A 15976-nucleotide genomic window follows, 5' to 3' on the forward strand; every position below is an offset into this window, starting at 1 on the left:
CGCTTGGGAAGTACAAATTGGCAACATCTAGAGACAGTCCCTACCCAACAGTGGGCTCACAGTCTAAAAGGGGGAGACAGAGAACAAAACCAAACATACTAACAAAATAAAATCAACAGAATAGATATGTACAAGTAAAATAGAGTAATAAATCTGTGCAAACACATATACATATATACAGGTGCTGTGGGGAAGGGAAGGAGGTAAGATGGGGGGATGGAGAGGGGGACATTTCAGCGCTTAGAACAGTGCTGTGCACATAGTAAGCGCTTAACAAATGCCATCATTATTGTTATTATTTGCTATTTGTGGTGCTTAGTGCGTCTGTGATTTTGATCTCCCAAAAACCTGTACTCCAAAAGACCTTACCGATCGGAACCTTTGTATGATAATAATAGTAATAATGATGGCATTTATTAAGTGCTTATGATGTGCAAAGCACTGTACTAAGCACTGGAGAGGTTACAAGGTGATCAGGTTGTCCCATGGTGGGGGCTCCCAGTCTTAATCCCCGTTTTACAGAGGTGGTAACTGAGGCCCAGAGAAGTGAAGTGACTTGCTCAAAGTCACACAGCTGACAATTGGTGGAGTTGGGATTTGAACCCATGACTTCTGACTCCAAAGCCCGAGCTCTTTCCACTGTGCCACGCTGCCAGCTCTTAGAACAGTGCTTGGCACATAGTAAGCGCTTGACAAATACCATTATTATTATTATTGCTTGCAGCATGGCAGGCTAGTTGTTCCCTGTATAATAATAATGGTATTTATTAAGTGCTTACTATGTGTAAAGCACTGTTCTAAGCACTGGGGGGATACAAGGTGATCAGGTTGTCTCACATGGGGCTCACAGCCTTAATCATTTTACAGATGAGGTAACTGAGGCTCAGAGAAGTTAAGTGACTTGCCCAAGGTCACACAGCCGACGTGGGGGGGGAGCCGGGATTAGAACCCACGACCTCTGACTCCCAAGCTCAGGCTCTTTCCACTGAGCTACGCTGCTTCTCTTGTTCCTCGGTCTCCCAGCTTTTCGACGGAGGTCAAAGCTTACGCTTTCCGGATGGGAGATGATAATAATAATAATAATGATGATGGCATTTATTAAGCACTTACTATGTGCAAAGCACTGTTCTAAGTGCTGGGGAGGTTACAAGGTCATTCATTCATTCATTCAATTGTATTGAGCGCTTACTGTGTGCAGAGCACTGTACTAAGTGCTTGGGAAGTCCAAGTTGGCAACATAAAGACGGTCCCTACCCAACAGTGGGCTCACAGTCTGGAAGGGGGAGACAGACAACAAAATAAAATAAATAGAATAAATATGTACAAGTAAAATAAGTAAATAAATAGAATAATAATAATAATGATGGCATTTATTAAGCGCTTACTATGTGCAAAGCACTGCTCTAAGCGCTGGGGAGGTTCCAAGGTGATCAGGTTGTCCCACAGGGGGCTCACAGTCTTCATCCCCGCTTTACAGATGAGGGAACTGAGGCATAGAGAAGTGAAGTGACTTGCCCAAAGTCACACAGCTAAGTAATATAACAATAATAATGATGGCATTTCTTAAGCGCTTACTATGTGCAAAGCACTGTTCTAAGCGCTGGGGAGGTTCCAAGGTGATCAGGTTGTCCCACGGGGGGCTCACAGTCTTCATCCCCGCTTTACAGATGAGGGAACTGAGGCATAGAGAAGTGAAGTGACTTGCCCAAGGTCACACAGCTGACAGTTGGAGGAGCAGGATTTGAACCCATGACCTCTGACTCCCAAGCCCGGGCGCAGTGGAATGGGATGCCACCAGGGGGCAATATTGAGTTGTTTCCGCAAGGTTGGCTTTTTTTTTTTTTTTTTGGCTTCTGCACAATCCCAGTGTCGCAGGATAAAAGATTATTCCTTCAACTCTAGCTGTGTGTTTATGATTTCAATTCGGGTTCTATTATAGGGTCTGCTCCGGAGACCTCCAGATCGACTGCTTTTGAAACCGAAATCAATCTCCCGGTAGCCTAGCTGGATAGATGATTATTTAATCCGTTCACCGAAAGACTTCTATAGAAAGTCAGCTCCCCCGGTTTCAGATTCAGGCGCTTGAGTCAGTAGTCTTTTTGGGCGTGGGCAGGTTGGGTTTTTTTGTCCAATTTATCCGAAGAACAATTCCTGTACTATGTAGGTGTCTTCAGATTGGTTTATACCCAGAGGGCTTTTTGGGTAGTTGCCCGACGACCCAGCCGAGGTGAACCGGTCCTTGTTCTTCAGCCTTTCGGGGTGAAAAATAGCCTGGTTTCATTCATTCATTCAGTCAGTAGTATTTATTGAGCACTTACTGTGTGCAGAGCACTGTACTAAGCGCTTGGGAAGTACAAGTCGGCAACATGTAGAGACGGTCCCTACCCAACAGTGGGCTCACAGTCTAGAAGGGGAAGACAGAGAACAAAACATAGTAACAAAATAATAAAAATAGAAAAAATATTCATTCATTCATTCATTCATTCATTCAATCGCATTTATTGAGCGCTTACTGTGTGCAGAGCACTGTACTAAGCGCTTGGGAAGTACAAGTTGGCAACATATAGAGATGGTCCCTACCCAACAGTGGGCTCACAGTCTAGAAGGGGGAGACAGAAAACGAAACCTTAGAAGAGTGAGTCTTTAATTCAGGCACAAGACTTTGATGGTCATCATTTTTCTCCTTCAAACCACGTCAAAACAGATCATGTTGCAGGGGATAAGATAAATAAGAATAATAATAATTTTGGTATTTGTTAGGTGCTTACTATACGCCAAGCACTGTTCTAAGCGCTGGGGGAGATACAAGGTAATCAGGTTGTACCATGCTGGACTCACAGTCATTAATCCTCATCTTCCAGATGAGGTAACTGAGGAACAGAGAAGTGAAGTGACTTACCCAAGGTCACACAGCTGACAGGTGGCGGAGCCGGGATTAGAACCCATAACCCATGGCCCTCCCAAACCCGCGCTCTTTCCACTGAGCCACGCTCAATATGTATAGATAAAATTAAATAGAGTAATAAATCATCATCATCATCATCAATCGTATTTATTGAGCGCTTACTATGTGCAGAGCACTGTACTAAGCGCTTGGGAAGTACAAATTGGCAACACATAGAGACAGTCCCTACCCAACAGTGGGCTCACAGTCTAATAAATACGTACAAACATATATACAGGTGCTGTGGGGAAGGGAAGGAGGTATTTTTAGGAGGGGGGCTTCCAGCCTGTGATATCTAGGGGGTTTTTTTGTTTGTTTGTTTGGTTTGGACTCCCAGGAGAGCTCACTAGCAAGTGTGGGCCTGAGATCATCGAACTATGCCGTAGTCCCGTCTCCGATCCCTGTTTTACTAATGAAATAATTCAGAGAGGCTAAAGGTTCCCAACTCACTTCAAAGGCCGCGCTTCTGCAGTTTAGTAAATCCGTCCCCAGTGGTGCCTCTCCTAGTCCGGTTCATCCGAACTTCCCTTTTGCGGACTCTATCCATTTACATCTTGGAAATGAGAAGGGGTGGAGATTAGAGGCTACCGGGGGGGGGGAAATGGGGGCTCTTCAACCTCCCCAAAGAGGCTTCTGACTGAAATTTGCTTCCTCACTACCCCCCGTCACATCAACTCCTACTCTGGTTCATTCAGTCGGGTCTTCTGAGAAAAAGAAAACCCCATCTCTCCAGGAGAGCATAACCAGGAGTGTGCTTTCTCTTCCTCCCAGTCAGTTTTCCACGCTCTCCTGTGCTCCTCGCCGCAATTTCCAAGGCTGTTATCCGAGCCTATTTAGGGCATGAAAGAACGAGCCCCAAAGGGGATCTCTCCTCGTGGCTGACCCTCTGTCACTGTTTTTGTCACTGCCCGAGAGAGACCCTTTTAGAACAGAATTGCTGGATGCGTTTTCAGAGAAATGAAGAATTAAGCAGATGAGTCACATTTTCCTTTCTCTTTTTTTTTTTTTCCCCTCAACCCCGTGCAAGAAAATCCCACGGGGGAGGACACCAAACACACGCTGCTCGTTGCCCACAATTCTCCAACTGTTCTGTCCCTCTTCGAGGAAAGATTGAGAGACAAAAAGGACGATCACTACTTGAAGGAAACCTGCTAGATTTAGTCAGTGACTCCGGCTGGAAGAGGAAGAAGGATCTGAGGCCTCCTCGCTGTTTTCCGGTGCTGCTGTGGATTTGGGGCAACAGAAATCTGTTAATTGGCAACTTAACTGAGGCACACTCCCCCCTCCCCACCTTAGTCCCATCAGATTATAGCCTACAGGCTTTTACCTGGCTACAAGTTGTTACCAACTTGTCCTTCCCAAGCGCTTAGTACAGTGCTCTGCACACAGTAAGCGCTCAATAAATACGATTGATTGATTTTACCGGCAAATGATTGAAGGCCTAGTCTAGAGCCTTTCAGCAGTCCCACTGGGCTTTGAGCAACAGGTGTAAGTCACAGCGTGACGGTGATGAGGATTTTTTTCCCCCCTTTGTCGAGGAAACAAACTGTCAGGGTCCTCTGCGGAGTGGATTAAAACCCCCAGGGGAAAAAAGTTGATAGAAATGGTAGGGGAAAGAGACTCGGAGCAAAATGGGCGAAACTGCATGGCCCAGTAGATAGTGCACGGGCCTGCGAATCCCGTGAGTCGAGACCAATCCACAGGGAAGGAGGGGGTGTTTTAATTTAAGGCAACCTCCAAAAAATAAGATGTTCCTCGGGCAGGTTTGTGCCAACAATCCGCGCGGCTATTTGAGCATGACGTGGGTGTCCGGTCCGGTGGCCCAAACCCTGGATTCGACGTCCATGTTAACAACCCTGAGAAAGATCCTCCTCTGGGCCTTACTTTCCCCACGCTTTAAATGGGAATCCCACCTGCCCCGTCCCAGAGTCCTTCTGAGAATGTTAATAATAATAATTGTGGGGTTTGTTAAGTGCTTGCTACGGTGCCAGGCACTGTACTAAGCGCTGGGGTAGGTACAGACATATTGCGTTGGACACAGCCCCTGTCCCATGTGGGGCTCGCAGTCTTCAGCATGGCTCAGTGGAAAGAGCACGGGATTGGGAGCCAGAGGCCCTGGGTTCGAATCCCGGCTCCACCACGTCTGCTGTGTGACCTGGGGCAAGTCACTTAACTTCCCTGAGCCTCAGTTCGCTCATCTGTAAAATGGGGATTAAGACTGTGAGCCCCACGTGGGACAGCCTGATCACCTTGTATCCCCCCGCAGTGCTTAGAACAGTGCTTTTCACGTAGTAAGCGCTTCATAAATGCCATCATTATTATTATTATTAATCCCCATTTTACAGATGAGGTAATTGAGGCCCAGTGAAGTGACTTGCCCAAGGCCACACGGTAGACAAGCGGCAGACCCGGGTCCACTGTTGGGTAGGGACTGTCTCTATACGTTGCCAGCTTGTACTTCCCAAGCGCTTAGTACAGTGCTCTGCACACAGTAAGCGCTCAGTAAATACGACTGATTGATTGATAAGAACGGGTGACCATGCTGCTTCCCCGTGCTTTTGAGAGACCTCCGTGGAGACGGACATCCTTGAAACCTAGAGCGATTCAGGTCTGTGTCGGACAAGGAAAGTCACACGTTACAGGCCTTGTGGACGGGACGGGGGAAGAGACAGAGTTTGAAAGCCACAGGATAAATGTCCTCCAGTTCGGGAAAAAGGAAAAAAATCCAAGGTTTGGGTCGGTGAGATTATTTTAGGGCCAAAGGGTGCGTTATTGCCACCCCGGGGGTCGCCAGGAAAAATTCCCCCCGGATGGTAATGGCTCCCAGCCCCTAAATGACTCAGGCCAAATCCAAGCCAGTAACCAGAGGCCGAGAGACCTCATAACTCATTAGCAGTTGTCAGAGCCGGCCCGGAGCCCTTTGAGAAGACCGCTTCAAAGGAACGGGGGTGAAGACAACAGCGTAATTACGTCTCCGCGAAGATTAATTAGACACTGAGATGTCGAGCCGTCAGCATATTTATGTGGCGAGTTGCTTAGGTGTGTGTTTTTTTTCCGGGGAGCTGTTTAGTATTAATTGCGGCTGCAGTAACCCGCTTTCCCGTCCCACTCGCCAAACCTGCTAAGGAAAAGTCAGCTGAATCACGTCCGTGCCTAGTAGAGCCCGGCTCGGGCCATTGCAAAACGAGAGTGAGTGTGTTCAGTTGGCGAAGCGGGGAGCGTTGCCCAAAGCCTGACACGGTGGAGTTTAGCTACTCAGATGGTCTACGTATTTATTACTCTATTTATTTATTTGTACATATCTATTCTATTTTATTTTGTTAGTCTGTTTGGGTTTGTTCCCCATCTCCCCCTTTTGAGACCGTGAGCCCACTGTTGGGTAGGGACCGTCTCTAGATGTTGCCAACTTGGACTTCCCAAGCGCTTAGTCCAGTGCTCTGCACGCAGTAAGCGCTCAATAAATACGATTGATTGATTGATTGATTGGAACAAGCCCTCATTTGGCATTTTCGTGCAACGCGAAGGAGTGGGCTTGCGTGGGTGGGACAGGCTGAATCGCACAGAGCGCTGAGCAGGCTTGACTGTCGATTCCTTTTCTCAGAGCCCACCGTTGGGTAGGGACCGTCTCTATATGTTGCCAATTTGTACTTCCCAAGCGCTTAGTACAGTGCTCTGCACATAGTAAGCGCTCAATAAATACGGTTGATGATGATGATGATGATGAGAGGGCATCAAGGCAGCGGTAGATTCTAGATGATTTAGATCGACTCAGGACGCCGGCCTGACACACCTTGCCCGGAGCAGAGAGATTGGAGCCAAAATGCTACTCGAGTCCCCGTGGCAGCCTATCTTTTTTTTTTTTAATGTATTTATTGAGCGCTTACTCTGTGTTTGGCACCGTACTGAAAAGCTGGGGTAGATGCAAAATAGTCAGTTCGGACCCAATCTGTCCCACGTGAGACTCGCAGTCTCCACCCGTGTTTTCCAGGTGAGGCAACCGAGGCCCAGAGAAGCGAGAAGCAGCGTGGCTCGGTGGAAAGAGCGCGGGCTTGGGAGGCAGAGGTCATGGGTTCGAATCCCACCTCCCCCACATGTCTGCTGTGTGACCTTGGGCAAGTCGCTTCACTTCTCCATGCCTCAGTTCCCCCATCTGTAAAATGGGGATGAAGACTGTGAGCCCCACGTGGGACAACCTCATCAACTTGTGTCCCCCCCCCAGCGCTTAGAACAGTGCTTTGCACATAGTAAGCGCTTAATAAATGCCAAAAAAAAAAAAGCAAGTGACTTGCCCAAGGTCACCCAGGAGACAGGCAGCGGAGCCGGAATTAGAACCCGTTACCTCATCTGTAAAATGGGGATTTAGACTGGGAGCCCCATGTGGGACCGTATCCAACCTTGTAACTACCCCAGCGCTTAGAACAGTGCTTGCCACATTCATTGTCAGTCATATTTATTAAGCGCTTACTGTGGGCCGAGCACTATACTGAGCACTTGGGAAAGGACATTTCCCAAGAAATGTTGGGAAGCAGCGTGGCTCAGTGGAAAGAGCCCGGGCTTTGGAGCCAGAGGTCTTGGGTTCAAATGCCGGCTCCACCACCTGTCGGCTGTGTGACTGGGCAAGTCACTTCACTTCTCTGGGCCTCAGTTCCCTCATCTGGAAAATGGGGATGAAGACTGTGAGCCCCCGTGGGACAACCTGATCACCTTGTAACCTCCCTAGCGCTTAGAACAGTGATCTGCACATAGTAAGCGCTTAATAAATGCTATCATTATTATTATTATTAAGCGCTTACCGTGGGCCGAGCACTATACTGAGCACTTGGGAAAGGACATTTCCCAAGAAATGTTGGGAAGCAGCGTGGCTCAGTGGAAAGAGCCCGGGCTTTGGAGTCAGAGGTCTTGGGTTCAAATCCCAGCTCCGCCAGTTGTCAGCTGTGTGACTTTGGGCCAAGTCAATCAATCAATCAATCGTATTTATTGAGCGCTTACTATGTGCAGAGCACTGTACTAAGCGCTTGGGAAGTACAAATTGGCAACACATAGAGACTTCTCTGTGCCTCAGTTACCTCATCTGGAAAATGGGGATTAAGACTGTGAGCCCCGCATGGGACAACCTGATCACCTTGTAACCTCCCCAGCGCTTAGAACGGTGCTTTGCACATAGTGAGCGCTTAACAAATGCCATCATTATTATTAACATTACAACAATAAACAGCGGCCGTTCCTGCCCACAACGAGCTCAGGCTGGGTGGGGGCGGGGGGAGACAGACATCAAACAAATAAATAAAATTAGAGATATGTACGTAAGTGCTGTGAGGGTGGGGGAAAGAGCAGAGGGAGCAAGTAGGGCGACGCAGAAGGGAGTGGAAGATGAGGAAAAGTGGGGTTTAGTCTGGGAAGGCCCCTGGGAGGAGATGTGCCTTCAGTAAGGCTTTGAAAGGGTGAGAATACCATCCCAAGCGCTTAGTACAGTGCTCTGCACATAGTAAGCGCTCAATAAATACGATTGAATGAATGAATCATTATTATTATTATTATTATTGGAACCTTGGTCCTCCCCATCGGGTATATATGTTTGTACATATTTATTACTCTATTTCTTTTACTTGTACCTGTCTATTCTATTTATTTTGTTAGCATGTTTGGTTTTGTTCTCTGTCTCCCCCTTTTAGACTGTGAGCCCACTGTTGGGCAGGGACCGCCTCTATATGTTGCCAACTTGCACTTCCCAAGTGTGCTCTGCACACAGTAAGCGCTCAATAAATACGATTGATGATGATGATGATGATTGGGTGGGCCGGGCCCGCTGACGCCCTTCTCTCCGTTCCGTGTGGCCTCAGGGGAGCGCGTCGTCGTCCGGCCCCGCCATGTCCTCCCCGTCGGCGTACGCCCTGCGCATGGCCCGCCTGAGCGCGCGGATCTTCGGAGAGGTCGCCAGGCCCACGGACTCCAAGTCCATGAAGGTGGTGGCCCTGTTCAGCGAGCAGCCTTTGGCCAAGAGGAAGGAGACGTGGGACTGGTACCCGCCTCACAACACCTACTTCGCCCTCATGAGGAAACTCCGCTTCTACGGCCTCTACAGGTGATGGATTTTGAATTCCGTGGGATTCCGTTAGGGGCCGAGCACTGTACTAAGCGCTGGGGAAGATTTGTACTTCCCAAGCACTTAGTACAGTGCTCTGCACATAGTAAGCGCTCAATAAATACGATTGATGATGATGATGATGATGATGATACAAACTAATCAGGTTGGGGGAAGGCGTCTGACAGACAATTTACTCAACCCCCCCCCGCTTCCAAGCCTTATTGAAGGCACACCTCCAAGAGGCCTTCCCTGACTAAGCCCTCCTTTCCTCTTCTCCCACTCCCCTCTACATCACCCTGACTTACTCCCTTCATTCATATATGTTCATATATATATATATGTTGCCAGCTTGTACTTCCCAAGCACTTAGTACAGTGCTCTGCACACAGTAAGCGCTCAGTAAATACGATTGATTGATGGATTGATTCATCCCCCTTCCCAGGCCCTCAGTGCTTATGTACATATCTGTCATTTATTTCTATTAACGTCTATCTCCCCCTCTAGACTGTAAGCTCATTGTGGGCAGAGACTGGGTCTTTGTATAATTATAATAGTAATGATGGCATTTATTAAGCGCTTACTATGTGCAAAGCCCTGTTCTAAGCTCTGGGGAGGCTACAGGGTGATCAGGTTGTCCCACGGGGGGCTCACAGTCAATCCCCATTTTACAGATGAGGCAACTGAGGCACACAGAAGTGAAGTGACTTGCCCAAAGTCACCCAGCTGACAAGTGGCGGAGCCGGGATTTGAACCCACGACCTCTGACTCCAAAGCCCGGGCTCTTTCCACTGACCCACGCTGCTTCTCTCGTTGTTCTCTCGTTGCTTCTTTATTGTTGTACTGTATTCTCCCAAGCGCTTAGTACAGTGCTCCGCATGCAGTAAGTGCTCCATTCATTCATTCATTCAATCGTATTTATTGAGCGCTTACTGTGTGCAGAGCACTGTACTAAGCACTTGGGAAGTACAAGTCGGCAACATCTAGAGACGGTCCCTACCCGACAGTGGGCTCACAGTCTAGAAGGGGGAGACAGAGAACAAAACAAAACATATTAACAAAGTAAAATAAATAGAATAAATATGTACAAATAAAATAAATAAATAGAGTAATAAATAAGTACAAACATATATACAGGTGCTGTGGGGAGGGGAAGGAGGTAAGGCGGGGGGAGGAGGGGAGGGAGGAGTGTGGTATTCAATATATACAACTGAATGGATGGAATTGGGAGAGGTGGAAAGTGGGGCTGTTTGGGGATCTCCCCAAGGCGGACAGGCCGAAGAGCACCGGAGAGCCTATCATCCGTGCTGTTATTGGGTGTTTACTATGGGCAGAGCACTGTACTAAGCGCTTGGGAGGGCACGCTGTAGACGCGTTCCCCGCCCACAGTGAACTTACAGTTTAGAGGGGAAGACAGCCATTAATATTAATAAATAATTCATACTATATAACTCTGGGCCTCAGTTCCCTCATCTGTAAAATGGGGATGAAGACTGTGAGCCCCCCTTGGGCCAGCCTGATCACCTTGTAACCTCCCCAGCGCTTAGAACGGTGCTTGGCACATAGTAAGCGCTTAATAAATGCCATTGTTATTATTATTATTATTATTAAAGATTTGCACATACGCCCAACCTGGTGTTTGCCTGGCCCCTAGCATCGGGTGTGAGTCTTATTATTATTATTGTTATTGTTATTATTATTATTATTATTATTATTATTATTAAAGATTTGCTCATACGCCCAACCTGGTGTTTGCCTGGCCCCTAGCATCGGGTGGGTGTCTTATTATTATCATTATTATTATTATTATTATTATTATTATTATTATTAAAGATTTGCTCATACGCCCAACCTGGTGTTTGCCCGGCCCCTGGTTTTCCCCCTGGTCCCAGGCCCGCCCTGTGGGGAAAAACATCTCCCAGTGCCAAGGAGCTGCCGTCTGCCGAACCTGAAAACGGAGTCCTCGCATTTGTGTTGCATGCTTTGGAGATGTACCGGGTTGTCAGGTGGCCAGAATTCGGCCCAAATTTTTGGATGGAAACGAGGGAGATGCTCAGACTGGAAACGAGTCCAAAAAGGAACCAAAAAGCCGACAAACACACGAAAGGAAGCAGAGAAGAACTGAACAAATGGTGGGAACGAAAACAGGAACGTCATCAAGCTAAACAGCCGCCAGGGCAGGGAGGTGGGACAATGAGCAGAGCGTTCCTGTCCTTCCTCTGATTTCATCATGATGGTGCTTATTAGATACTTACCGTACACAGTAAGCGCCCAATAAATACAATTGATTGATTACTGTACGTGGAGCCCTGGGGTAGAGATGCAGTGTGGCCTAGTGGAAAGCCGCCCAGGCCTGGGAGTTAGGGGACCTGGGTTCTAACCCGACTCTGCCATTTTCCTGCTGTGACCTTGGGCAGGTCGCTTCATTTCTCCGTGCCTCAGTCTCCCTCCAGACTGTAAGCACTCAATAAATATGATAGAATGAATGAATATTTATTTTACTTGTACATATTCTATTTTCTTTTGTTAATATGTTTGGTTTTGTTCTCCGTCTCCCCCTTCTAGACTGTGAGCCCACTGTTGGGTAGGGACCGTCTCTAGATGTTGCCAGCCTGTACTTCCCAAGCGCTTAGTACAGTGCTCTGCACACAGTAAGCGCTCAATAAATACGATTGAATGAATGAACGAATCAATGTAAGCGCGTTACGGGCAGGGAACATGTCTGCTAATTCCGTTGTACTCTCCCAACCCCTTAGCCCTGGGCTCTACAGCTAGTAAGTGCTCAATAAATATGATTGATCGATCAGTTGACTTCTAGAGCTGATTATCTTGTCTCTCTTCTAACTGCGCTATTTGTTAAGCACTTAATCTGTGCCAAGCACTGAACTAAGCGCTGAGATAGATAATAATAATAATAATAATAATGGCATTTATTAAGCGCTTACTATGTGCAAAGCACTGTTCTAAGCGCCGGGAAGGTTACAAGGTGATCAGGTTGGCCCACGGGGGGCTCACAGTCTAAATCCCCATTTGACAGATGAGGGAACTGAGGCCCAGAGAAGTGAAGTGACTTGTCCAAAGTCACACAGCTGACAATTGGCAGAGCTGGGATTTGAACCCATGACCTCTGATTCCAAAGCCCGGGCTCTTTCCACTGAGCCACACTGCTTCTCTAGGAGTTACTCAAGTCTGTGAGCCCACTGTTGGGTAGGGACCGTCTCTATATGTTGCCAACTTGGACTTCCCAAGCGCTTAGTCCAGTGCTCTGCACACAGTAAGCGCTCAATAAATAAGATTGATGATGAAGTCAGCTCCAGACCCAGTAGGGTGAATGTCCGTCTCTGGCAGAACGTTCAGGCATTCACTCTGTCACACTTATTGAACGCTTACCGTGTGCGGAGCAAGCAGCATGGCTCAGTAGGAAAGAGCCCGGGCTTTGGAGTCAGAGGTCATGGGTTCAAATCCCAGCTCCGCCAATTGTCAGCTGGGTGACTTTGGGCAAGTCACTTCTCTGGGCCTCAGTTCCCTCATCTGTCAAATGGGGATGAAGACTGTGAGCCCCACGAGGGACAACCTGATCACCCTGTAACCTCCCCTGCGCTTAGAACAGTGCTTTGCACATAGTAAGCGCTTAATAAATGCCATCATCATCACTTTGGCGAGTACAGTATAACAATAAATAGACACATCCCCTGCCCACAAGCTTACAGACTAGAGGAGGAGACAGGTATTAATAGAAATAAATAAATTACAGATGTGTATGTAAGTGCTGTGGGGCTGAGGGAGGGGTGAATAAAAGGGAGCAAGTCAGGGTGACACAGAAGAGGAAAGGAGGGCTTAGTCAGGGAAGGCCTCTTGGAGGAGATGGGCCTCCAATCAATCAATCAATCAATCGTATTTATTGAGTGCTTACTGTGTGCAGAGCACTGTACTATGCACTTGGGAAGTACAAGTTGGCAACATCTAGAGACGGTCCCTACCCAACAGTGGGCTCACAGTCTAGAAGGGGGAGACAGAGAACAAAATAAAATAAATAGAATAGATATGTACAAGTAAAATAAATAGAGTAATAAATATGTACAAACATATATCCATATATACAGGTGCTGTGGGGAAGGGAAGGAGGTAAGGCGGGGGGGGGTTGGAGCGGGGGAGGAGGGGGAGAGGAAGGAGGGGGCTCAGTCTGGGAAGGCCTCCTGGAGGAGGTGAGCTCTCAGTAGGGCCTTGAAGGGAGGAAAAGAGCTAGCTTGGCGGATGGGCAGAGGGACGGCATTCCAGGCCCGGGGGAGGACGTGGGCCGGGGGTCGACGGCGGGACAGGCGAGAACGAGGTACGGTGAGGAGATTAGTGGCAGTGGAGCGGAGGGTGCGGGCTGGGCTGGGCAAGGAGAGAAAGGAGGTGAGGTAGGAGGGGGCGAGGTGAAGTAAAGTAAGGCTTTGAAGCAGCGGGGATGTCAGATAAATGGAATGAAAGATGAGTCTTACGGGTCAGAGCCACAGAGAGTTTTGTAGAAACAGAGAGAGCTGCCCCGTAAGGATATTGCAAGGAGGGCCCTGGTGCCCCCATGCCCCCATCTTGCACACAACTGGCTGCGATAAAGTGCATGGCCAAACCCAGCAGCGTGGCTCAGTAGACTGTGAGCCCGCTGTTGGGTAGGGACTGTCTCTAGATGTTGCCAACTTGTACTTCCCAAGAGCTTAGTACAGTGCTCTGCACACAGTAAGCGCTCAATAAATACGATTGGTGATGATGATGATGGAAAGACCACGGGCTTTGAAGTCAGAGTTCATGGGTTTGAATCCCGGCTCTACCAATTGTCAGCTGTGTGCCGTTGGTTAACTTCTCTGTGCCTCGGTTCCCTCATCTATAAAATGGGCGTGAAGATTGTGAGCCCCCCCGTGGGACAACCTGATCACCTTGTAACCTCCCCAGCGCTTAGAACAGTGCTCTGCACATAGCGCTTAATAAATGCCATCATTATCTTTGGAGTCTCCCCTGGTTGAAGCAGAGACTCCCCTCCCGAGCTGCAAAGCAGCTAAGCCCCTGGGGACATTGGAAAGCAGGCAGACCAAACCCTTCTGAGTCTTCGATTAACCCTCTCCCAATCGCGTCCCAAATATTCGCTTCTTATGAAATATCAGAGGTAAAAACCGACCGAGAAACAGGCCAAAAAACCCTCTTCAGTACGGCCTCCCTCGTTAGGGGCCAAAAGAACCTCAGCTGGGCGTGGAAAGCGTGAGGCTCTGGGACGCTCAGACCCCCCCCGAGCAATTCGATCGGTGGATTTGGAACCCGAGAAGCGGGGATTTCTCAAGAACTCGCCGTCCAACCTCGTGGACCGTGAAACCCCGTAAAAGCAAATGCGATTCGGTCGGGAGCCCGGGCCCTCGGGTAATTGACTTAACCGATCCCCTATTTCTCTGCCCAGAGACGAACATCAGGATTTTAAAGAAGAGCAAAGAAGACTCAAGAAACTCCGAGGCAAAGGGAAGCCAAAGAAAGGAGAAGGGAAAAGAGCGGCCACAAAGAAATAGGGTGGGACTCAACGGCAGAAGCCCCCCGGAAGGAGACGGCCCTGCCTTTGGGTGTCGAGGGGCCCCAGAACTCACGACGGTCATAACTCCGGGAAAAAACCGGATGACCTCCTTTATCAGACTCGGAATTTGCCGCTGGATCCTCCAACACCTTTGACTATCAGGGTTATCCGGGTGGGAGTTTACAACCCTCCATCGGGTTCCGGTAGAAATCCCAAGTGGGTGGGGCTGTCTTTGTTCAGCGGCTCATTTCGTAGCCAAAATAAAAACCATCCAACACAGTGTCCGAAGTGCAGTCCAGCTGCTTACGGGGTCCTGGGATAAAGGAGTCGTCGTCTAGGCACTCCTCTTTAGAGAAACTTGCGAAGAAACACAAAACATTTGCTCAGCTCACCAGGACTTTGTCTCTCCTTTGTGTTAAATCTCACTCTGCTCCGCGTATCATTTTCTTCATCTGTAAAGTGGGGATGAACTAGTAGAGAAGCAGCGTGGTAAAGTGGAGAGAGGCTGGGCCTGGGAGCCAGAAGGTCATGGGTTCTAATTCCGGCTCCGCCCCTTGTCTCCTGGGTGACCTTGGACAAGTCACTTCACTTCTTTGGGCCTCAGTTCCCTCATCTGGAAAATGGGATTTGAGACTCTGAGCCCACATTGGGCAGGGACTGTGTCTGACTCTATTTGCTTGTATCCACCCCAGCGCTTTGAACAGTGCCTGGCACATAAGCACTTAACAAATATTGTTATTATTACTATTGGTAACAAATGCCACAATTATTATTATTATTACTCCATCCCCCTCTTAGTCTAGGAGCCCCATGCAGGCCAGGGACTGCATGTCCTAATAATAATAATAATAATAATGGCATTTATGAAACACTTACTATGTGCAAAGCACTGTTCTAAGCGCTGAGGAGGTCACAGGGTGATCAGGTTGTCCCCTGGGGAGGCTCACAGTCTTCATCCCCATTTTCCAGATGAGGGAACTGAGGCCCAGTGAAGTGACTTGCCCAAAGTCACCCAGCTGACAATTGGCGGAGCTGGGATTTGAACCCCTGACCTCCGACTCCAAAGCCCGGGCTCTTTCCCATGAGCCACGCTGCTTCTCTAAAAATAATTTCAAAGTTTGCAGTGTACATTGCTAATGCAAAGAATTATTTTCCAATAAGCTATTGAATTCTGTGATAATATTGTATTTTCTCTAGATCCTTATTAACCTGATCCTGATGATGTTGTTCCTTCCCTAGTGCTGAGTAAAGTGCTTGCTAAATAGTAAGCGCTTATCCAGTACCATTATTATCATCATTATTATTATTATTACTATTACTTATGGTACTGGATAAGCACTTGCTATGTGCCAGGCACCGTACTGACCGCTGATGTAGAGACAAGATAATCAGGTTGGACACAGTCGATATCCCA

At 48.2% G+C, this 15976-nt stretch overlaps 1 protein-coding gene across 3 annotated transcripts in view; it reads left to right on the top strand.

Moving 5' to 3' along the window:
- Positions 1-14843, top strand: part of MRPS33 (mitochondrial ribosomal protein S33) — a 32250-nt gene extending 17407 nt beyond the window's left edge. Inside the window, exons 1-4 of one of the 3 annotated variants that reach the window (XM_038752790.1) lie at positions 5853-5983; positions 8785-9026; positions 10919-11211; positions 14455-14843. In XM_038752790.1, coding sequence (XP_038608718.1) covers positions 8812-9026; positions 10919-11211; positions 14455-14717 — 771 coding nt within the window. In that variant the 5' untranslated portion in view covers positions 5853-5983; positions 8785-8811 and the 3' untranslated portion in view covers positions 14718-14843. Of the gene's footprint in view, positions 1-5852; positions 5984-8784; positions 9027-10918; positions 11212-14454 lie in introns of those variants that run through there. The other 2 variants (XM_038752789.1, XM_038752793.1) reach the window with 2 other exon arrangements.
- The last annotated feature ends 1133 nt before the right edge of the window (positions 14844-15976 follow it).

Source organism: Tachyglossus aculeatus, chromosome 10 (assembly GCF_015852505.1).
Source record: "Tachyglossus aculeatus isolate mTacAcu1 chromosome 10, mTacAcu1.pri, whole genome shotgun sequence".
NCBI classification, from domain to species: Eukaryota; Metazoa; Chordata; class Mammalia; order Monotremata; family Tachyglossidae; genus Tachyglossus; species Tachyglossus aculeatus.